Here is a 22,465-nt window from a genome sequence, read left to right on the forward strand (position 1 = left end):
TCAACCCAAGGCCATATTTAAAAAGGACACCATCCCCCCAAAACGGCATCGGTTCGTTCAACCTTGGCCCTTCGGACCCTTTGCCTGTTGTTCTGCCCTCTTTCTGGGATCGGCAAACTTCCCGAAGGCCTTCACAAGGAACCTTCGATCTCTATGGCGTATGTTCGTAGCAAGAAAAGTAGTCACCCCGATCAGATCTCATCCTGTGAGCGTAATAACTCAAAGGCGCCTGAGTTATTCATGCTTGGCAGCAGCACGATGGCGAAGACGGCCGTCACATGTTCCAACTCTGACGTTGCTACAATAGATGCAGCTCCAATGGAGCCTTCACTTGATGCTGCATCGACCTGGCTAGGTTCTTCTCCTAGGAAGCATCGAGCTACGAAAGCCGGCAAGGCTCACTCAGACAATGGTTGTTATGGACAGCCACTGAAAGGTATATCCCCAGCCATCACTTTCCCAGAGGAAACCACGTGGCGGCTGTGGCAAAACAGTCCCTCTCTACTCCGCGTCGCGTGCTAGCCACAACACCTTTTGTTGTTGTTGTTTATTATCCTGCGCGCCGCTAACTCAACCTCATCCAGCAACTCCTCCTCACACACCGCAATCCCACCACCTTTTGCTTCCCCCCATTCGCCTGAAATCCGCAAAGACTTCAACTACTGAGCATTCAATCATGGAAAGGCGTCCGATTGGTGGTCTATCTGACCCAAATAACTCCCAAAACAGCCTCGCGCTCACCATCATGCCTCGTTCTACTACTACACTGCTTGACACTGGTATGATACATGGACGACAAGCACAATCAATTTGGTAATGCTGACTCTCCTCCCAGAAAATGGGATTCCAACACCAGCGACGTCGCATAGCAATGATTTTGAAATTGCACACCTCCGCAACGAGGTCAACGGCGCGCAGAGCGCCAGTAATATCAACACCGTAGAGCGTAAGTCTTTGCATCCCATTACGAGAGTTCCCATTACGAGAATAAACAATCGCCATGAAGCTCTCGCCGTTTGGCAGTTCCATATTTACAACCACAGTGGCCCGCCAGAGCGACGTGATCGCGCACCTCTCTGGCATCAATGGGCGGATATTCAATTATCTGCGCGACCTGGATAACCGCATCGGCTCTCTAGAAGCAGAGAATGCGAATCTTCGTAATCGGCTTCATGATAGTGGATCCAACAGGTTCTCTGTCCAACACGTTAGCGACAGCTTCTACCGTCAGCGCGAGCCTCTGCGCATCCAGTACGGCGGCATCGACGATCGTTCTCGCTCTCGCTCTCCAACACCTGAAAGAGCCGAGCAATCTGTCAGCACATCCGATGCCCTAGACCTTCAGGATGAGCAATCTGCTAGTGAAATCGGTCAAGACGCCACCAGCGGCGGTGCATCCAGGTCTTCTGTTATCGGCGATTCTCTGATTGCCGATGCTGCACCACAACAGGATGAGGATGGCATCCTTACTGAGTGTAAGACGGAGCCGCAGTCGCCCTCAAAAGGCCGCGGCAGGAAGCGCGCTCGAAACGTCGCGACAAATAAACGTGAGGTCCACAAGTTGGACAAAGTTATGGTATCGTCACTCGTCAGGATGCCTAAAATCCCGATCACGGATACGGAAATCATCGTGTAAGTGCCTCGTAATCTAGTGATGAACCAAAGCTCACGCCTGTAGCTATTTCTTCAATTCCTTGTCCCGCCCGCTCGTCGCAGGCCGCTTGTATTCGCGTGGCTTTGGTCCAGCCAAGATCACTGACAGTACGTATCGCAAATCATTTTTTCGTGATGTATCTGACCGCGTTATAGCCATTAACGAGCATCGCGATCTCGACCCGCCCTTCCTGCGCAATACTTGCTCTGTAAAGTGCGTGACGGCAATCAGGCGAGGTGCCGAGAGATTCAAGTCAGAATGGGAATCTATTCGCGACCAGTTCAGCAACGCCAGCATCGCCGAAGCCACCACGCTCATTCGCGACCGCGACCGCGAGTCCACGGAAGACATCGATGTGCGCGAGCTTTTGACCGCGCTGATCAAGCATCCGGACGAGGAACTGCACGGTGTAGGTGGAATCTTCACTCGCTGTGTCAAGTTCTGCGAGGATAAGAAGCTCTCCTGGCCACTCTCCCAAATCGACAAGCTGGCCGCAAAAATCGAGGCCAATGACCTTGCGGACGACATCGCTGAGGGAATCGCTGAGGACATTTCTGAGAATAATGGCGACAGTTCCTCTGATCTCGATTCCATCGACGAGGGTCTCTACAACGACCTACAAAACTACGTCGCCGATCACGAATCCAAAGATCTCAACAACATGTAAGGTTTCCGCGCCGGTGAGAACCCTGCTGTTGGCCTCCCGAACGCCTTCCTACGGATGTAACGAAGCATATGATAAGTCTTCCCGCTCTTGTCCTTGCATTCTTGGCTGTCTGACTAGGGGTTTGCTGTTGAATCTCAACGGGAACATCAGGCTTGTAATATTTTGTTTGTTCTGATTCATGTTTGTGGTCTTGTGGGCGCGGGGCTTGGCCATGGCGACAATCGAACTGGGTATGAACACTGTTAATGGTCTCGGGATTGTATGATGTACGGAATAATATGGGAATGGCGTCTGCGGTTTTTCAACTCATGTAAACACACCTCCAGATGGTTCACATGGTTCACATCAAAAACTCCTGTTAACGCGCGTCGGGCAAGCTGGTGGTATCGCCTAGCTACTCATTCAACGCAAAGGCGGAAGCTCAGAGTGTGTGTAACTACAATCAAATAATTCTCAAATCACTTCACGCTATTCACTGTGCACATTGTGAATACGATACCGGGCGTCAGTAGCCACACTTGAAAGAGCTTTGAGTAATGTTGCGGATAGCGCCTCTGTAGTTGGGCGTACTGTGATGCTTCCTACTACAAAGGTAGGATAAGTAGATGTTTACCTTTGTCGACAAGCCTGGCGATGTAGGTGAACTGTGCCTCAATCTCTCTCGACAACCTTAATCGATCTATCTACTCCCTGCCTAGTGCCTATCTTCATATGCGAGATTTCCGAACAGCTTCATCTATCCTGAGACACCACCACAGTAGCCACAAAGAGAAGAGCTTTGGTATGTTAATACTCCACTTAACTTACAGAATCATTCGTACCTCAACTATACACGCATAAAGTCGCAGCACGCTCATCATCTGCCCCTACTATACAGCGATTCATTGAGATCTTCCCTCATAAAAGCGTCAAGGATAGGGTAACAGCTTGTCCACCTTTATTCAAGATGTACCACGTTCGAAACACGCTAATAACATCAGTTATTGCATTCTAGTGTTCTAACCATCATGGATACTATAGAGTTTCGCCCCCCTACACTTTCATTTGGGTGAATGAATATGCTATATCTAACCATACGCAAGTTCACTCACGCATGGGCTTCTCTTAGGCAAGGGCACTTGGATTTATTACTGTGCGATTTAGTCAGTGTTATATTAGGGTTTGTGAATGTTGTTGTCCGAAGTGGAACTGGACGCCCAATCTAGTGCCGGGACGTCACTGTAGGGGAACTATACGGGATGTTGATGGTGGTTGTCCTCTTTCGGTACTTCTAACTTCTATCGCCTCTCGTGTGCCTTGGTCAACTTTCTGAGGTTGGTGTAGTTTGAACGATGGTGAGCGATAGTGCTCTTCGAGCACTACAAGTGGTTATTCTCATCTGAAGGCCTATCCAAGCGCTTGATTTTGAATCAGCTCCATGAGGTTGATGTAAGTAGAAATACTATCTGGTGATAGATTGTTGAAGCCAGGAAGAGCTACTGTTCAAGGTTAGCCATCTCGGAGGCTCTAGTGAATTGTTCCTCTGCTATTTGGGCGGCGATCGAGTAATGTGTCTACGCAATTGAGCATGGTCATCAGTGGAAGAAGGATCAAAGGCAAAAAGAAAACTCCATTGGGGTACCAGATCCGGTCTGTGCCGTCATCTGTACGTCTTATCTTGTAACCAAACGCCGTCTAATTGACCATACTTCCCAGTAACTACCAGGGACCACCCAACTGACTCAGCTCAGCGAGCTGGTCGCCATCTCCTCCCGCCTCCAGCCTCGACTCGATCTGGGAGGGATACCAAGCCTCCATGAGGCTGGTGATCCACTCCGCCCGCTGGTCCTGTGCGTGCTCCAACTTCCAGAGCCGCCTGTTCCACTGCAAGTGGCTCACGATCCTCATCTTGATGCCTGGGAATCTGCGTAAAAGCTCCCCGAGGGGCCCCAGGTGCTCCTGGTAATCGTAGTATTGGCTTGTAGTCATACCACTCGGCAGAACGACCGCGAGGTCGAAGGTTGCTTCGCCGTGGGCGAGTTGGTGGGCGATTATGTTGAGGTAATGGACCCTTTGGGCCACATTCCTCTTGGTGTCGAGGATTTGCTCCAAGAATCTTCGGCGTGCTGAAGCCCGTCAGTCATGTTGTCGTAAATGTAGAAAGCGAGAGACTTATCTACGTGAGGCTCTGATCGAGCCCCTTCACCATCCCTCATGAATCGGGAGGTTTGCTCGCAAAGCAACTCGAGCAAATCGTAAAAGTGCCCGGAGACGATCGCCTCGAACGAGCAGGTGATCCTGGGTCTTACTTCGAGGAGCCAATCGTTGACTGCCGAGTCAACGATGCTGCTGGCTTCCCCGTGAATGATCCCACTTGATGCCAATAGGCTGGTGGAGACTGTGCCAATAGGCAGGATGATGTAGTGGGGATAGCGGAAATCCCGAAAGCTGCTTCGGAGTTTGATGTATTTGCGTTCGCGTGGTATATTCTCGTATACTATTAGGCGAAGCTCTGGTGGGAGAGAGAGGAGAGGAAATGGTGTCTGCCCTGCGTTAGCCATGTTTCTTCTTTGGTATTCGAAGAAAACAGTGCAGTTAGGTTGTTGGTTTGAAGAGGAACAAGGTAAAGGCGAGGGGATTTCATATACAAGGTTCGCTTGAGATCCCACTGAGAATCACTCACTACATTGTTTTTGCTTTCACCTTCACCTGAAGTGCCACACTATTGACTGCTACTGAGACCTTTCACTCGCTCGGCTACCACTTCTGCTTCACTGATCGATAATGAAGGCGCTCTAAACTACTCTGTCCATCGTTCAGACTTCTGGCTATCTGTGCTGCTTCAAAGGCCTTTTTAGTTGCTCTGTGCCCAATTCAAATTTCTGAACGATCTGCGCTTCGAGTGATAATTCGACCTCACTGCGGTGACATGCCAGACTCAGGACCCCAGCAGAGGTTCTCATCAGCAACAATTGGTATATTGAGAGGCGGGGACTGGAGGTTGAGTGGCTGGTGAGTAATATCTTTCAATTGTTGAAGAGCTGACAATAAAGGCAAGAGCACATGCTAACTAAAGGTAATCACATAGGATCAAAACGCAACCCCACGAAACACCATAGACGACGTCTACGATTCCTCCCTTCACCTCCCAATATACACAATTCGGAAGCCGTTTCTATTTGGGCATCGTTTCACTTCCTTCTGTTTCGGCAAGCCGACTTCGACGGACCATTCAGTTTGGCTTGGCATCTGGGTGGACAATATGATGCCTCTGTCGAAATGATAAGTATATCGATGATTGTGGCAAACAAGCATGAAAAAGGCTCGAACAGGCAAGTTTCCACATCTTCGAAGCTCGCTATCATCATTAACTGCCTCGTAGGACAGATTTCGAATACGATAATCGTTCCACCTTTCATCGGTTCAACCAACGTCGTTCCTTCATCGCAAACCCGAGTATGCAACCAGTATCGGCCGGAAAGACTACCGAAGGCCAATTTAGCGGAGTGGCCACGAAGACTGGTGTTTCAGAATCATAATGTTCGATAATTGGTCTGCAATCGCGAGATGTTCACATTCGGAGCACAACTGGCAACCTCGCATCACTGCGGGGGGCTAGCTCGGTCCGTACATTGCTCAAATTCGGGACAAACAACGGGACGGGAGTATACAGCAAAAGTTCGCAGGCCCTAAAAAATTCGGATTACCCACCTTTCTTTGATCAAAGTGCTGTGGGGATATCGGAACGGCCATGCTACGGTGCTAGTCGTGCACTACGGCGACATCAGGGATAGCGGCGTCAGCGACCGACATCCGCGCACTAAGCTCAACGGGCCATACTGGCTCGATTGTGGGAATCTTGCTAGTGGTGGACGAGATGCAAATGAGAAAATGGAAGAGATTGATTTGAATAATTTGCGTGGGTATATATACGTAAGTTTTCGTCGAACATTCATCAAACAAGTCAACCATCAAGTTTAACAACTTGGCTAGGTGGCGCAATGGTAGCGCGTGGCCCTCCTAAGGCCAAGGCTGTGGGTTCGAGTCCCACCCTGGTCGCATTCGATTTCTTTTTTTGCTCTTTGCTGATCTTCGACCCGATCACAGCCCAGGGTAGATTTCTTTCTTTTTTCCCTTCTCTTACTCTCTCTGTCCATACATTCTAAAATAATATATTACTTGTTGTATAGGGTTTTATATCTATTACTTATAACTTTTGATGCTGTAGCTCTAGGTTTTAAGGTAAGTAACGGATCAAAGTTGTTGAGGGTGACACTGCAGCTGTGCCACCATGAATGCGCACAGTCAATAATGGCCGTGAGAATCGCACTCCAAACACGACACGAGCACCGTGCAAGGCAAGTGCAAGATCTTCGTTTGAGCGTCCACTATACCTCTCAATCATTTGCCTGAAATGTGGGTGCAAAACAGCTGCAATCTACTTGCCGCGCTATCGAAGCCTCCATGGACGAAACCACTGAAGTTGGACCTCCATATCACAATGGACGGCGAAGAACGCATTCCATTCCATTCATACATCACGTATGAAGACGCTCCACCCTATACTTCATCGCAAGCCGCGCTGCTATCACGCTTCACCCAACTTCCCACAGAGCTTCAACTGCGCGTCCTGGACTTCTGTTCTGCGCCTACGCTCTATCGGATGATGCACATATCCATGCTTCGCAACGAAGCTGCAAAGCGGTTTTGGTCACAACCGGATACATACTATCTCGTCCATGCTCGCTGGCTCTTTTCAGGTGGGCACGCAGGCTATACATGCTACGATCTGTCCTTTATGGCTTACGTGCAAAATGTGGAGATCGAGTACGACCCGTTCTGTGATAATAGAATAGCTCGTGTCCGAGGAGACGATGATTATGGGGTTGATTACGATAAGGTTCGACCGTTTTGGAGGGCGTTTCGAACGAGATTTCCTCGCGCAAAAAGGGTAGTCTTCAATAAAAACTGGGAATCGTGGACTCCATACGATGAGCCCGTTGCCTGGACTCTCAAGGCAATCATCGAGACATGCCCAATTGACCTCGAGATTTCGGCTTTCGCGCTGATAGAGAAAAGCTCTGGTCGCGGAAGGCGGACTGTGCGTCCTGTTGCGAAGAATTGGCACAGAGTGCTCTTTCGTCTCGCAGATGATGGCAGATGGAGGGAAGTCACTTCGTCTAATTTCGATCGCAAGACCGTTCTCATGCCTCCTAAAAGATTTCACGGGCTGGTTGGTGAATTCAAGGGAATCTTGCATCGAAGAGACATGATCGATTTGCGTAAAGAAGGCCTCAGGGCCATCGCAATCGAAGCTTTGGATCGACACTATTTTTGGAAGGAGGATCCTGAGCCATTTCATTGCCCTGCGCGTGGATGCCATGCCTACTTCGAAAAAGCTGGACAGTGGACGCAGCATGCTGCAGAGGCACACATGGGGGACATGCTTGAGGCACCACCTGAGATTCTACTTCGCCCAGTACTACAGAGTCTACCTCGCGCATTACAACAGGATTTCGAAGAACGCAAGAACAATGTGATAGAAGGGTTCGAAGCAGAAAAAGGAAAGCTTAAGAAGCTCTTTAGCGATTGGAATGAGGAAGGGGGCAAGAAGCAACGGGAGCTAGAACGGGGTTTTATTCATCAGTTGGATAACGACGAGGCATGGAACACGGGGGTACATGTATACAACAGTGCGCTCTTGAGAGAATTTAGGGATATGATGGATCCAAGGTGGGCTGGATACTGACCACGGTCACACACACACTATAACAGTGCTTCTCTGTTAACAGCGGAGGACAAATATGCCGACCAAGCAACGCCGACCATATTAGATACAAGCAACCTGTACTGCAGAGGTACATAAAAGAAATTGAGATATTGAACGCCTGTGTTCGTTAGATTTATTTCCGCTTCCTCGAAGCATACGCACCAGGCCAAAGCATATAATTCCTCAGCAACACAGTCCAGAAAGAATCTTTAAGACCTTGACTTGCACCATTCAATCGAGTTTGCAAGGACGATGAGTTTGGTTGTAATAGTTCTCGTAGGTAATACAGGCCGACAATCGAGACGGGCGCAAAGACTGTCTGATCAAGGAAAACCCGAGCTACGACGCTGTGTGTCTGCGACCGAAGCGAAACCTTTCTCTGCAGATAACCATACCTTGAGCACCCTCATCAGCAACGCTAAGTACGAAGGGCAAAAGTCGTCAAAACAAACCATATACTCATAGAAGGCCCAAGGGCGCATCCGCCAATAGTGGTCATGACAGCTGTTCGTTTCCAATTCCATTCTTCCTTGCTGCCGGCGTTTTCAATCTTCTGTGCAATTACATCTCCAATTGTATAAAGCGTCTATGTATTAGAATATGAGCGGAGTTTCGTGTATTTATTGGAGGTTCTATCCTACCGCAGCTGTGCTGCATTGCACCATGAGTGGTCGGCGACCAAGCAGCTTGTTATAGGCTCGAAATACCATCTTTGAATGATACTCCTACATAGTGTTTTGATAACAAAATATGCGAGAGGTAGCTATTTGAATTCAACAGGATGGACTAAGTTGCTGCTTTCACCAATGCCGTCCATTGAGGTTACAGCATAATGCTTCTCCTATGCTGTCAGCTTACCTGTGCAACCTGCATTACGAATATCAGTATCATTTATGTGGGATGTCGGTACTCCAATGAGGTAAATAGTGAACTTCGCTGTATGTATTCGACGAGGGTGCTTGATGGGCAATGTCGTGGTCGCAATGCAACCCTGATGCTACGTCCTCATCCCACCAATCAGCAACGCTCACTGCATGATAGAGACTTGGCGAAGGCATCAATAAAAATGACATCGCGACCATGCTGCAACAATAGTATAGAATCAATTGAATTCGAAAGCAGTTTGTTTTGCTGAGATGGCTCTTCGCTCTATGTTAAGCCGCAACCTTCGTGGGAAATGTGGAACTCGTTTTCACAATCACGCTTGTTCATTCAATCAGATAAGGTCTGCTTCAAGTGCTCCAGCAAATCGATCAGAAGGGTCTATAGGAGATGCATTCGCCACGCTTTCAAAGAGCCAAACGGAGCTACCTCTTCGTTTCTCCGCTTTGAAGAAAGAAATCGTCGGCGAGAATGGCGACGCCATACTCGATAGCTGGCACCGAATCTTGGGACACATAAAATCCGACACAATTCCTCGAGTACAAACAGAGTCCTCCGCTGCGGTCCCCGAGGTCGAGTTCCGAGCCATAGCTGAGAACAATGGACGTCTTCCACCGGGGATCGAGCTGGCATTGAAGAAGTGCGGCACCATCATAGTAAGAGGCTTGGTCCCAGAGCAAACGGCGTGGGACTGGAAACAATCTGTTCGAAGATATGTTGCCGAGAATCCATCGACTAAAGGTTTTCCCAAAGATGACATTCAAGTCTATGAACTATTCTGGAGCAAAGCGCAACTCGAGGCGCGGGCCCATTCAAACATGCTGATGGCTCAGAAAGCATTGAATGCAGCCTGGAAGAAGGATGCTGGAGATCGAGTCGTGCTGTCCGAACAAATTTCGTACTGCGATCGACTGAGGATGCGCACGGTATGTACCCCTACATGCCTAACTGACCAACTGCTTATGGTTCGTGTAGCCTGGAGATAAATCATTCAATCTTGGACCACACTTAGACGGTGGCTCCTTGGAGAGATGGGAAGACCTGGCATATCGTAAATGCTATACTGAAATACTTCGAGGCGATTGGGAGCAACACGACGCCTTCAGGGTCGGTCCACGGCTTGACGCATGCGTGGACATGTACAATGGACCTGGCGGCTGCTCGGCCTTCAGATCATATCAGGTATGTGACGCTCCATTCATCAGTATCCTTCATCCCTAATGTCGACAGGGCTGGCTTTCACTCTCCGAATGCGGGCCATCAAACGGCACACTGCGCGTCATCCCCGACCTAACCGCATCCACCGCCTACACAATGCTGCGACCATTCGTGACGCCAACTTCAGGAGGAGGCTGGCAGCTGGATACAACAACCCCCGTTTTCCATGGCGCAGCAATGGGCGCAGGTCAAGAACTATCGCAGAACCATTACCCACACATCAGCTCCACCGCTTTCGTCTCGATCCCTTTCGTCTGCCCCGGCGACGCTGTCTTCTGGCACTGCGACGCCGCGCACATGGTCGAACACGAGCATCAGGGGGATCAGGATGCCAGTGTTTTCTACATACCCGTCGCGCCACTCTGCGATACCAATATAGGGTATCTGAAGCGCCAGCGGGCAAATTTCTTGGCCGGGCTGCCGCCGCCAGATTTTCCGGGTGGTGTTGGTGAGTCTGAGCACGTGGGACGTGGAACAGTGGACTATCTGTCGGAGGGAGGAAAGAGGGCGATGGGGTGTGCGAGGTTTGATGAGACAGAGGCGGTCGATGAGGTTGAGAGGGGGGTTTATCGGGATGCTAATGCTGCTTTGTTTGACTAAAAGATCATGTAGCTCAAAACGAAACTAGCGTTTTTAAATTTGTTCTGTTAATTCTAACTGTGACTGGTAGAGACTTCAATATAGTTTATTAGGGAGTTGCGGCAATTGGGCGATTCGTTCGGTCGCTTCCGAAATGATGATTTCTTGGTTGAATCAAATCAAGCTCAGTGATATATGTCTATCCTTCAAGTGCATTGATGTCACCCAATAAAGTGGAGAATAAACGTGGGAGAAACATGAAAGTCGACAATCAAGCTTGCTAATAATGAGGTTGATCCAACAACAGTAATTGTTCCTTAAAATTCTAGTGATCCTCAACACTCATATTTACATATACGGATAGTCTCAGGTATGTACACTACATTGCTTGCGCATGCAAGGAGTCACGGATGTTCATGCAATCTCATCTGTCGTGGGCTTCTCATCCAACTCAGGCCTTGACTCCACAACGTCCAAGTCAATACTGTGCTCCTTGACCTTCATCAAAACCACGGGTAGCGTGCACAACAGACTCGCAGGCAGCATGATCCAGTTGCTCAAGAACAAGGCCATATAGGGGTGTTCCAAGCTATCGAGGCGATACATGATGGCGGCACCTGCTGACTGCAAACCCTTGTACATGCCTGCGAAGTATGCGAGACGGCCGCTTGAGTTTGTCAATGCACCCATTAACCAGTACACGTATCTATTATATGCAAATCAGTACACAATGAGTCGTCGGAGAATTGGAAGGAAAGCTTACGTTTGCCAGACTGCATCGAAAAATCCATAGAACCAATACAGAACAAACGGGCCGGGGAAGTTGCTATCAGTCCAATCGATGTGCTTCGTTTCGCCGCTGGCAACGCTCTCGCGAGTATAACCTTTCTGGAACTCGTATCCGCAGCCCCAGATGACCATGGTTATGGCAAAGAGCGCTCCAAGGCCGGCCAAAGCGCGCGTGCGTCGTTGGAACTGCTTCAAGTCGAGGAGATAGCCAAAGAGTGCGGAAGCGATGATTTGGGCTAGCCAGTACATTAGGTTGTTCAGCGATCTGGTGCGGATGTTGAAGCGGGCCAAGTTGACGTCCTGGTGGTATAGTTTAGCTTAGTTGACCGCGGTGATCAAATGTTCAGACTTACATTGAATTGGTAGGTATAGAACCAGTTCGATGCGAAGAACAGGGGAAATAAAGTGACGAACAGTGGTTCAGTTCGTAGAACGTGCCATAAGCCGGTGAGCTCAGCCTTCCAAGAAGGATGCGCGATGACCTCAATACCGGAACCGTCTTTGCGGGCGACTGTGCTCGTCCTTGTCAATGTGAATGCGCAGGCGAATCCAAGCACGGTAAGCGCAAGGAAACCGATGTAGGTCCCATTGCCGACGGCGCTTTGTGTGGAATGGACGTTTTGAATCAAGGGAACTAGACCACCAATAACGGCTCCCATGTTGAAGATAGCCCAGAAAATACCGATGTAGCGGCCTTTCTCTCCCTCGGTCGGATAAGACATCATAATAGCACCCTGTGCTGTCCACAACAATCCAGCTGAGAGGCCTACAATTGCACCTGCGGCGATATTGAAAGCCTCATTCTGGTTGTAGTTGTAGGATAGGAATGATCCGACGTAGATCGGATATCTGCGATAGTAATAAGTATTTGCATAGTCATTAGAGAGCGAAATCCAAAAAGCTCTTACCCAACGGTTCCTAGAATTACAGTCGTCTTCACTCCCAACATGTTGCATATCGTTCCACCGAAAAAGGCGACTGGCGCAAACGTAGAGTAGAGCGCAACGGTCGCTTTGTTTGCGACATCAGCGTTCACTTGACCCGCACCACCAAGCCCGCTAAGTGCGTTGAACATGCCAGGACATCTGCGTTATTAGTTCCATGCTCCTTCTCTTGTCACGTCGGAGACCACCTACAAGAAGCAAATGACTGAGATGAGTATAACTTGGACAATAGGGGACGCATAGTGAGGCAGTTTGATGCCAAATAGGCCGACTCGTTTATACAACCACCCCTTTCGAGGCGCGATGTACGCGATGTCATCTTGAACCGATTTCAAGTCAGACATTATGAACAAAGAAGAGGAGACTGCCGTGGAAGAAATTTGAGTCGCTGGCTGAGATCCGCAGGTTGCGAAATTTCCTACAGATTGTCGTGCGTCGCCCTTGAGCTTATATATGAACAGTCCGAACGCGCGTTCTCCAGATTCCTGAGATAAAGATGTTGTTGCATCTGGGGAAATCTGGGGATTCTGGGTACAACAATCGAATACTAGGGTACCTTAGGCTTCGAGCGGACGACCGGAAATGCACACTGGACAGGTAGGAGATGCCATGGCTGCCCTCGGCTGCTACTTTTCCTACTCTGCTATCGTGAAATTTCGTAGTGGAGAAGGACAATAAGAGTGTGTTGCGCACTATTTTGGGGAGTCCCGTGGGGTGTAACATTGAGTTCCCTCTTTTAGGGGTGGCGTCCGATGTGGTTGGGACTAGCCGATGCCACCCAGCCCTCAGGGTTTCAATCTAAGAGATCTGCGCTAATAGCAATTCCTTTGCTTTCCCTTTCATCCTCCCTTCACACGTGAAGACAAAAGATTGATGGCAACGCTTGCTGAGATGGCTTTATCTTCGATTTCAATCGTCTGCATAAGATCTTCGATATACTACGGGATGATAACACGTCTTTCACTGATGAGCGTCTACGTACATACAAGCCGATAGCCCAGATACGCACCTTTAACCTCTTTCTCCATATATGCGCACTCTGAAGCTGAAACGATGTACGGAGTATTCCAATGCCAACTAGCGGGCTTTTATTGAGCATGGGGAAATGCGATCTTCTTTTCTCTCCAACCCCAAAGTCCCACCAGAGCGGCACCAGGACCTACAATAATCTGTGCACCGCCGAGGGTGGCGATAGCCTTGCATGCGCTCTCTGTTGTGATCAAACCTCGACTTCTTAGATCGAAAATGGTGTATAGGCCATGGAGAAGTGTCGCAATGACCGCGAAGATGAAATTCCATTTCAGAGATATGAATGCCCCAACAAAGCACGAGTCTTGCGCTTGATCGGGTAGATCAAGCGAAGGGATGAGCATTCGCAACAGCCAAAGTCGTGGATTTGTAGAAAACAATCCAACTGCAATGAAAACGACATGACAAAAGGTTGCGAAGGCAAAAATTGCTCTGTAGGCCGTGAAAAGATGCGGCAGGTCGGCGGCTTTGGAGCGATAATATTCCGCAACAGACTGTGTCACTGCCTTCTCGTCTGAACTCTCTGTGGTTACCAGGCGACCGTAACGAGTCGACAGCATCTGGATGAGGATGCTGACAAGGATAGCAGTGAACTGCCATTCGAGTTGAATACCTTGGTGTAAAGAAGTTGGTAGGCTTGGAATGAACATTAAGAGAGTGGGGAGGACGAAGCCGAGCAAAATGGAAGGCAGGATACTCATTGCAATGGTCCTTGGAACATGGCGTCCGACTGTTGTGATGAAGAATCCATTACTTGTTGACCATAAGCTGATGAGAAAGTAGAGTGGAGCAATTATCCCGATACCCAAGATACTCATTGCAACACCATATATGAAGGGCCTGTATATCGTCAATCAGATGGACGACCAAAAAGGCATACAAATAAAATACGTACCATGACTGAAGGCCCCCACGAGCACTTGAGCGGTTGCCCTCTATATACCATATAAGGAAGATGGGTACTAAGAAGAGAAAGAGGTTGAGTGCCTGGACAGTGTGACCGGGATCCGTCCATCCTACAGAACCGGCGAAAGGAAGTAGGATGATTTGAAAGACGTTCTCGAAAGCCGCTATGCCAGTGAAATGCGATAGAATCTTCTTGCCTAGGATATGTTCGGGCGACGGAGTATGAAAGGGAGGCTTAGGGGTGACGTGTGCCAGGTAAATGCAAGCTGCAAAGCAAGCCGTGGTAAAAATCCGCACGAGTTTAGTAATTCCTTCCTCAAGAGGAATCGCAGGGCAGTCTTCAGAGTAAGGCTCGTAATGTGCTCGATTGGGGGCATCCAGCATTTTAAGGCGCGCACCGGGCTGGGAGAGAGCGGAGATCATATTAAGGGTGGCCTCACCATCAATTAGATACTTTGCGATCATCTGGGAAGATAAAGAGTCTCGCGCTTGAACACTTTGCATCAGGTGGGAGATTTGGTTCCTGAACTGTGCTCTGTCCATGCGTTCGGATTGTACGCTGGAGAATATTTTCGTGAGAGATGTAGTCGTCAAAGGTTTTCCTGCTTGTCGCAAAACATGAAGATGATTGACGAGAATGGCTACATCTTCGATTGCACTATTTCCTCCCTGTCCACCAATAGGGTTGAACTGCAACGCATGTCAGCAAATTTGTGTAGTATTGCAGTGAGTAGATGCATGGTGACCTTGTGTACAGCGTCTCCTATCGTTATCATTCGTCCATAATGCCACTTTGAGAAAACCATCTCGGGCAGGGCCTGCAAAGTCGCAGAGATGCGCTGGTCGTATATCTCTCCGAATCGCAAATCCTCGGTGATTGGGTCGTTCGCATGTTCCCTGGCCAATGCATCCCTTTCTGCATCAGTGAATCGTGGAATCTTCTCATACAATCCATACGATGTGTGTTCCAGCTTTTTGAACAAGAACCAGCAAATGCGAGATCCAGGACCGGTTCCTATCACATACGAGTAGTTGTGGCCATCGCACGTGACTGTTGCGGATTGAATGAACTTCGTCATGGGTTTTGATATACCGAATATACAGCAGTACTCAACAGGTACATTGCGCTCTTTGATGGGAAAATATCCGGGACGTTCAGCATCTGCCATTCGCCACATTTCGCGACGAACGATACTATGTATACCGTCGGCGCCGACAAGCATCTCGCCAGTGAATATTGTCCCATCTCTAGTTGTCACACGTACACCATTCATGTCTTGTACGATATTGACTACGCCCTTGCTAGGCAGAACTCTCGATTTGTCCTTGAGGTTGTCGTAAAGGACTTGGATTAGCATCTGCCGTTCTAGAAGGATAGGCGAGTACCCAAGCCTGTCACAGCAATTTAGCATCCAATACCCCCAAATTGAGGAATTCAGACCTACCGCTGAACGAAGTGTTGTGACGCATTTGCAATGTGAGATTTCAGAGTTCCATCAGGATTCCTGATATCCATGTACCCAAAAGCATCTACGCCACTGACCGTGGCTTGTATAGCTTCGTAGCAGCCAAGTTGGTCTAGTATGCGCATCCCATTCGGAAAGACTCCAATGCTGGCACCAAGATTTGGAGCAATATTATCGTATTTTTCAAGGACAAGAAAATCTATGCCAATTCTCTCGAGTGCGTTTGCAAGTGTAAGGCCGGCGACACTACCGCCGGCGATGAGGACCCTGGCGTGTGACTGCCTGGACATGATCAATGAATGTCAAGCTTGCGACTACTAAGCAATTTTCTTAAAGACATGTACCTGATTCTTATAATTCTTGCTTTCCAGCGTGTATACACAGAATCTAGCAGGAACATTGTAATTCTAGTCTCCATCCGGATTAGCAGTGTTGTTCTTGATTCGCCGAGATAGCTAAACGAGAAGGATTCTTTAGACCATATTGTATTCTTGTAATTCACCGGATCCCAACTATTTGGTAATCTCTATTGTGGAGGCAGGCGCATCGGGCCGGGATCCTACTAATATTCAATGCCCACAACCATGCAATTGCGAATTCTTTAGAGCGTTAACTGACTACGATATACTTTCGAATAGGTACTTTAGGTATAGGAGATACACGGAGCCGGCAGGCGCTTAGCCTGATATGCCTGCCCTCTGGCAATGGACGCAGACCCACTATCCTGGATGGAGACTAGAACTATGGTATTTGTGCCAAAATTATGTGGTAGGATTTTAACCAAGATAACCGCCATTCAGGAACTGTTGCACGTCTTGGTGCCAAGCTACTGTTGACCGTGTTGGATACACATCCTGTCGTTGGTGGCTTCAGAGACGTGTTCGTTCGATCACATGAGTAAGCAAAACCACCGCCGCCACCAACGTTCCTACTCAACAAGCAGAAGCGCTGATATAGGAAACTTAACTATTAGTATATAAGATCAGAGGATCCTACAAGTTTCTTGAATATACTTGTATTAGCGACGGGCGAAGATATGTGCCAAGTTTTACAACAATTGTGAAGACGCTACTTGTAGACAGCTAGCTTAATGTCAAAATAAGTTAGAACTTTGCGCATATATTAGTAGTTGCGTATGGGTTGAGATAATCGATAAACAATTTCAGGATTGGAGTACTACAGAGTTGGTGGACTGTAAAATTGAAGGATTGCAGGATTTCTAGTTGCTTCTCTCTAACCTTCAGTCAGAATCTTGTTTATCTGCACTCACGCGATACTTGCATTGCACATGATGAAGATCATTTCTTTAAAAAGCCCCTTCGCCCTCAAGCCTCATAGAACAAGGGACTTGGATATTTCACGGGTCTTTGTGTGCATCCGAGTCTAATCACAGTCATGCGAATGATCGCAAAAGCAATGTCTCATCTGAGTAAAGCTAATTCGTGTACTGATCAGAAGTCTCTCTAGAAGAACAATCGTCACATTCAGGTCGTCAAAGCGAGACCAAATGGTATCATATATGTCTCATCAATCGTAACTATTTATAGAAATCATCACCAGCAGGCATCCAGCCATCCGCCGCCCTCATATCTACCACCACCCCCATCAAGTCTGAGAGTAATACCTCTTCGACCGATCATTCAAAGCAATCATCCTCGGATCCTCCGGCAACCTAAGCTGATGCACGACATGAGGACGATACACAGCGTCGACACGAGGCATCCAGTCATCAAGGCCTAGGGGGAAGTACTCGTACAGCATATCCGCGCTTTCTTCCTCTGGGCTGTAGATTGTGCCTGGCAGGAGTGAGGGAGGGTGTGGGCCTTCCAAGCGTGGTTGTTTCCTCGATGGCAGTGGTTCTGGCATGTGGGGTTCATCTTCTACGAGGTATAAGGGAACCGGTGCAGATGGTGTTTTCAGTGGTTGGGTATGACGGCGGGTGTTCGTCACTGAGGGTGCGAAGGGTGTGCTTAGAGACATTGAAGGTAATGTGTCTAGTGATGTGCCGGTCTCGATCTCGGGCATTTCCCAGCCATCCAGGAAGTCGAGACTTAACGGAAAGCCGTTTGGTTCATATTGGAAAGCGAATCCTGTGTTATCCGTAGGCGAGGAAATTGGTTGCGAAAATTGTACACTAGCCGACCTAATACTTTGTGGTGCGCAGGGACTGATATCTGACATCGTAGTATCACGATCGATAGCTGGCCGTCGAGGTAATGGACGCGTCGCTGCTGCTTGGCCTTTCTTACTAGATGGATTGTTGCTGACCCCAATAGGTATCTCCTTTCGGGACTGGAAGTTCTTGGGGCTACGCCCTCGTACGGTGACTGCTCCGGAATGAACCTCACAGATAGAGACCTGCGCTCCGGTCGCCAATGTCGCTACAACATTTAAGTGCACGACGAAATTCTGCTGGAGCTCTTTTCTTCGGCCGTTGTTCGCAGTAGCGGTTCTGAATTGCAGCCGACTCCAGCTAATGGGGAATTCGACAGATTCTGAATCAACATCCTGGCCGTTAATCATATCCAGTGCCCGCCGTGATGGGATGCTATCCTTCTTGTTGCCTGTCACTGCCAGATCTGAGGCATTTGCCTTCCAAGGTACCGAAACGATTTTAATCGAATTGCCATCCAGTGACTCTGTTGCCGAGACCACAACCTCTTGTTTTTCGATCCGAATTCGCTCACCCGTCTTCAGCCTGACAGCATGGAGGTTCCGTGAGAGAACGACATTGCCAGAGATTTGGAACAAGTTCCTTCGATAGCATGTCAATTCAAGTGGAGGAGACCCGCTGGTATATGGAGACTCGGCAAGAAAGAACATGCCATGGAGCTGCGCAGAAATCGATATCGACGTCTTGCATCCTGAAGAGTCTAATAGATCGACAGGCAGGCGAGGTTTGGAGAAGCGCAGAAGTTGATGGGTTTGCGTCTCATTCAGATCCTCGAGGGTCGGCCCATATTGCTGCTCCGGATGCGGAAGATGTTCGTGCGTGTTTGCAATGTCCGCGAATGGATTACTGAATGAGACAGGCAGTTCCAAAGGCTCGATAGGTGTGGTAAGTGGCTCTGGGTCCCGGGTTGAAGTATCATCAACGTCGCTCCGCAACAATGCTAATAGATCAATCGGTTCCATAAAGAAAGCATTGACGAAAGTATAATAGCGACGGGCGGAGTCGACACCACATTATGTGCTGGCTGGAACGTCGCATTCATCGGCAAAACTTAGTGTCGCTGGATGCTACAGTGACAGCGGACAAGGGTATTACCTTGCGAGTTCGGTGAATAGCGCCATCGCCAAAATCATCCAATAGGAGATGCAGCTAAGTCTACCAAGAAGCTTAAGCATGGCACGTGACCATGGCCATTGATTCACCCATTGTTACCAGTAGTACTCGTGCAATGTTGCAGATGAATTCTCTTACATTGGTAGGATCACAGATACTTTGCTGCTCAGATGAGGGCTGCGAGGTAGCCTTTCTGTGTTCTGACACCTGATGACATGCAACAGACCACGGCATTTTGGCTGTTCAGGACGTTGCATCTGAAGGAAGCCATCTCGTCTAGCATATGCTACCTAAGCTAAGCGATTCGTGTTAGTATATCTTGGGATCTTCAATCAGCAATCAATTATCAGATATCAGCAATCACCTGTGAAATGTAATTATCATTGTTCTCTGTCTGTTCAGTTGGATATCATTTCTTCCCGTTACTCTTGGCCCTCACAGTCTCCGCAATCTCCTTTGCAAGATCCGTTCCAATGGCTTCGAATCCCTCAATCACACCCTCACGATCTCCTTTCGTCGATTCCTGACTCATCTTCGCTTTTCCGCCTAATGACGTGATATCAATTTGAACACCGATGATTGCCTTCTTCATTATATCCAAATATTTCTCCGGTGCATCCTTCGTCTCCCACGGCTTATCGTATCCCATGATGTTCCTCTCGCACATCTCACTCAACTCCGCGACCTGCTTATCCAAATACGCATCCGTGACCGGAGATTTCGAGTCGAAGTAGATCCTAGCTTTCCCGTAGGCCTGCACGGCAGAATAGTTCCAAGTCGGCACGACTTTTGCCGTGCTCGGCTTCGTCTCCTTGTAGAATTTCGGCGTGATGTAGTGGTGCGCGCTGCTATTGAACAACACCATGACTTCTCTCTCCAGGAATCCGCTGCTGCCATCTTCCGTCCTGGAGCCAGTGTTCGTGAGCTCTTCGATCATGGCTTTGGATTGGGGATTCGCCCGCGCCATGTGGCCCCTCAGCGTCCCGAGTTCCTTTTCGTCCGACTCATTTTCCACATCCAGGATGAAGGGAACGTGGGAAAGTTGAATGAGCGGATACGATGGCAAGTTGATGGTAGTTATGATTTCGCCCAGCGGGTTTGCGCGAATGAATTGGCGCAGTGCCGGGATGTGGGTTTCTGCGTGTATTGAGCGGAGATACATGATTGGCGATTTTGCTCGTCAAGATGCCGAATGATTGTGAGTGCACCGCTCCTATATCTATAGAATATTTCTTTTGTATGGAGTCATATTGGTGATAATGATTGAGTTTTGGATAGCGGCGGCTCTGCACGGCCCCACGTCGACGGCGTCTACAGCGAAGGGCGTGGCGCGGGGTCCTCGCGTCAAGTCAAATGTCAAATATCTGACAGCTTATTCGTCTTTCTCTTCGAAAGAACATAGGTTCTGTTTACGTAACTGCAAAAAAGATACTGGTTATAGACGGCTAAAGTTGTACTTTCAATCACACAAATACCATTGCCCTCGGAAATATCAGATCAGAGTCATGCAGTCTCAAAATGCTCCTCTCGTATCTGCCCCATTTGAGCAATAATAACCCGAAAAATCATTCCGAAATTTCTGTCCCACGTGTTTATCTTTGCATAACAACCCAATACGAGGCTCAAAGACCAAGAATGACCGATTCCAGACCATTGTTGCTTATATATTCTCTCTAGAAAATATACGGAAGATGAAGATATCGTCCAAACATGACGTCACATATTGCCCGAGCCCTTGCAATCATAGTCTCCGTATTTGACTCATCGGCTCTTCGTCCGCACTGACATCGGCAATGTCACTCGATCAATAGAGATTGGTCGCGTCCTTGAACCTGAGCTTCGTGGCCGAGATACAGTAGAACGGCTTCCCACCCAACTCCGTGCGGCTGGAGGTCTTGGTGCAGGCGCACTACGGCGAGGTCGGTGGCTGTAGTAGCTGTCGCTGTCATCGTCGTCCATTATATCATCCTTGGGCGAAAAGTATACATAGAGTATACGTAGGACAGTCCCGAGACCGAAGAGAAAAGGAATCGTTTGTCCGGCGCCTGCAAGGGAGTTGATACCGCGGATCTCATTCCATTGGATCGTCAATTCGATAGCCAGGACGACAAGCGTTGCGACGATGATTTTGAACCAGGTCACCATGTTGCGCATGAGGTTTATGTGCGACACTTTATGACGGTGGCTGATGCTCCTCTTAGGATGATTCGCACCAACTGGCAGTCCAACCGACCGTCTGATCATTACCCAAAGAAGATATAGAGCGATGAAGCCCAGGAAGCTGTATAAAAGAGCATTGATGGCTACCGAGACTTTGCTGTTGAGCCGGGCTTGCGCGAACAGGAAGCCGTATTGCTCGCAATTATACCGATCCAGGATAGGGACCCTCGTGAACCAGAACCAGTATTGATAAACGAGTATTCCGACGAGAAGTATGAGCTTCAGGTTCGATTCAAGGATTGTGTGTGGCACAATTGGCCATCTCGTCGGGTTCCAGTAGTGGTCGCATACTGTCAGGATCCGCCAGATGTAGATTGGTACCAGCGCCAGATAAGCGCCGAACATCAACAGAAGCACGATATACGCTTCGACTGGCTGGAGTCTGTTGACGTCGTCGACGGTGAGAATGATCAATGCTAGGAACGAAGCGGCGACGAAAACATTGAGTGTATAGCGCAACAGTCGGACCTCAGATGGTGCCATCCAAGCTCCAAAGATCGAAGAGAGCCATAACAGGTAGTATCCAAGTCGGATCCCAAGCCCATACATGTCCTCGTTCCCCACGAATCGACAGACCGCCATGATGAAAGCCGCTCCGTTGTCGTTGCATCGAACACCTGCGTCGCCGTGTACTTTTAGTATTTATGGGAGCTGGGGGCCATTTTCTCAGCTCTCGGGCCCGGGGTTGGACGTGTACCCCGCTGGATGACATGCAGATGCAGCTGTATCCTGATGGGGAGCTACGTGGGTTGTTTGAGGATAAGATGCAGGCCACGCAGCACGTGTGTTGGCGTGGGGTGAACCCAATAGGTTAGCCGGGGAGTCTTATGTTGTTGGCTATTGATTTTGAGGGTACTGATGTACATGTTGATCTCTCCAAATTAACAAAGGTGTATGCATTGTCATCATAATCAGATCAGCACAGATATCGATCTTAGAGGTTGCCACTGGATAAATGCAAAGAACGATGATGTTCCAAGTCAAAGTATTCGACAATTCAGATGGATCTCGGCCCAATAGGATCAATCTTTCGCTTATTGTGTACTTCGGTTTTCAAAAGTCTCTCTTCCAGACCT

The 22,465-nt window shown here is 48.7% G+C and overlaps 9 protein-coding genes and 1 non-coding gene across 10 annotated transcripts; 4 read left to right on the plus strand and 6 right to left on the minus strand.

The window, feature by feature from the left end:
* Nucleotides 1-258: 258 nt before the first annotated feature.
* On the plus strand, nt 259-2,386 carry BU24DRAFT_492867 (uncharacterized protein; the record flags this gene model as incomplete). The annotated part of the gene is made up of 6 exons (XM_033533918.1): nt 259-436; nt 585-779; nt 836-946; nt 1,044-1,632; nt 1,679-1,761; nt 1,810-2,386. 6 exons carry the CDS (start codon nt 259-261, stop codon nt 2,319-2,321), a joined length of 1,668 nt encoding a protein of 555 aa, XP_033382501.1. The 3' UTR covers nt 2,322-2,386.
* A 1,321-nt stretch (nt 2,387-3,707) lies between these two features.
* BU24DRAFT_462974 (uncharacterized protein) lies at nt 3,708-4,861 on the minus strand (the record flags this gene model as incomplete). The annotated part of the gene is made up of 3 exons (XM_033532066.1): nt 3,708-3,799; nt 4,043-4,426; nt 4,507-4,861. 3 exons carry the CDS (start codon nt 4,859-4,861, stop codon nt 3,708-3,710), a joined length of 831 nt encoding a protein of 276 aa, XP_033382502.1.
* Nucleotides 4,862-6,287: 1,426 nt separating this feature from the next.
* On the plus strand, nt 6,288-6,359 carry BU24DRAFT_t49. The gene has a single exon. It is a non-coding gene; the product is annotated as a tRNA-Arg (tRNA).
* BU24DRAFT_423200 (uncharacterized protein) lies at nt 6,303-8,177 on the plus strand. Its single transcript, XM_033528180.1, has one exon. It carries the CDS (start codon nt 6,802-6,804, stop codon nt 8,047-8,049), a length of 1,248 nt encoding a protein of 415 aa, XP_033382503.1. The 5' UTR covers nt 6,303-6,801; the 3' UTR covers nt 8,050-8,177.
* A 1,044-nt stretch (nt 8,178-9,221) lies between these two features.
* Nucleotides 9,222-10,770, plus strand: BU24DRAFT_348746 (DUF1479-domain-containing protein; the record flags this gene model as incomplete). The annotated part of the gene is made up of 3 exons (XM_033523578.1): nt 9,222-9,878; nt 9,928-10,134; nt 10,183-10,770. 3 exons carry the CDS (start codon nt 9,222-9,224, stop codon nt 10,768-10,770), a joined length of 1,452 nt encoding a protein of 483 aa, XP_033382504.1.
* Nucleotides 10,771-11,106: 336 nt separating this feature from the next.
* On the minus strand, nt 11,107-13,165 carry BU24DRAFT_392293 (MFS general substrate transporter). The gene is made up of 5 exons (XM_033525151.1): nt 12,675-13,165; nt 12,447-12,623; nt 11,892-12,387; nt 11,513-11,838; nt 11,107-11,455 (listed from the first exon to the last, which is right to left on the minus strand). The coding sequence occupies exons 1-5, from the start codon at nt 12,824-12,826 to the stop codon at nt 11,164-11,166; spliced, it is 1,443 nt and encodes a 480-aa protein (XP_033382505.1). The 5' UTR covers nt 12,827-13,165; the 3' UTR covers nt 11,107-11,163.
* A 405-nt stretch (nt 13,166-13,570) lies between these two features.
* On the minus strand, nt 13,571-16,173 carry BU24DRAFT_392296 (FAD binding domain-containing protein; the record flags this gene model as incomplete). The annotated part of the gene is made up of 5 exons (XM_033525152.1): nt 13,571-14,351; nt 14,407-14,609; nt 14,664-15,107; nt 15,164-15,809; nt 15,863-16,173. The coding sequence occupies 5 exons, from the start codon at nt 16,171-16,173 to the stop codon at nt 13,571-13,573; spliced, it is 2,385 nt and encodes a 794-aa protein (XP_033382506.1).
* A 1,153-nt stretch (nt 16,174-17,326) lies between these two features.
* On the minus strand, nt 17,327-19,101 carry BU24DRAFT_423202 (p53-like transcription factor). The gene has a single exon (XM_033528181.1). It carries the CDS (start codon nt 19,016-19,018, stop codon nt 17,489-17,491), a length of 1,530 nt encoding a protein of 509 aa, XP_033382507.1. The 5' UTR covers nt 19,019-19,101; the 3' UTR covers nt 17,327-17,488.
* A 434-nt stretch (nt 19,102-19,535) lies between these two features.
* On the minus strand, nt 19,536-20,445 carry BU24DRAFT_423203 (negative transcriptional regulator). The gene has a single exon (XM_033528182.1). It carries the CDS (start codon nt 20,329-20,331, stop codon nt 19,579-19,581), a length of 753 nt encoding a protein of 250 aa, XP_033382508.1. The 5' UTR covers nt 20,332-20,445; the 3' UTR covers nt 19,536-19,578.
* A 131-nt stretch (nt 20,446-20,576) lies between these two features.
* BU24DRAFT_492873 (uncharacterized protein) lies at nt 20,577-22,439 on the minus strand. The gene has a single exon (XM_033533919.1). It carries the CDS (start codon nt 21,969-21,971, stop codon nt 20,931-20,933), a length of 1,041 nt encoding a protein of 346 aa, XP_033382509.1. The 5' UTR covers nt 21,972-22,439; the 3' UTR covers nt 20,577-20,930.
* Nucleotides 22,440-22,465: the final 26 nt, after the last annotated feature.

The sequence above is a fragment of the Aaosphaeria arxii genome (genome assembly GCF_010015735.1).
Source record: "Aaosphaeria arxii CBS 175.79 unplaced genomic scaffold BU24scaffold_5, whole genome shotgun sequence".
Classification (NCBI taxonomy): domain Eukaryota; kingdom Fungi; phylum Ascomycota; class Dothideomycetes; order Pleosporales; genus Aaosphaeria; species Aaosphaeria arxii.

Excerpts from the sequence above, each read along its gene's own strand:
- BU24DRAFT_423200 (XM_033528180.1), top strand. The coding sequence starts at position 6,802 with ATGGACGGCGAAGAACGCATTCCATTCCATTCATACATCACGTATGAA.
- BU24DRAFT_392293 (XM_033525151.1), bottom strand. The coding sequence starts at position 12,826 with ATGTCTGACTTGAAATCGGTTCAAGATGACATCGCGTACATCGCGCCT. Across the intron at positions 12,624-12,674 it reads ATCTCAGTCATTTGCTTCTT|ATGTCCTGGCATGTTCAACG; the intron begins GTAGGTGGTCTC and ends CTAATAACGCAG. Across the intron at positions 12,388-12,446 it reads GTAATTCTAGGAACCGTTGG|ATATCCGATCTACGTCGGAT; the intron begins GTAAGAGCTTTT and ends TTACTATCGCAG.
- BU24DRAFT_423202 (XM_033528181.1), bottom strand. The coding sequence starts at position 19,018 with ATGGAACCGATTGATCTATTAGCATTGTTGCGGAGCGACGTTGATGAT.
- BU24DRAFT_423203 (XM_033528182.1), bottom strand. The coding sequence starts at position 20,331 with ATGTATCTCCGCTCAATACACGCAGAAACCCACATCCCGGCACTGCGC.
- BU24DRAFT_492873 (XM_033533919.1), bottom strand. The coding sequence starts at position 21,971 with ATGGCGGTCTGTCGATTCGTGGGGAACGAGGACATGTATGGGCTTGGG.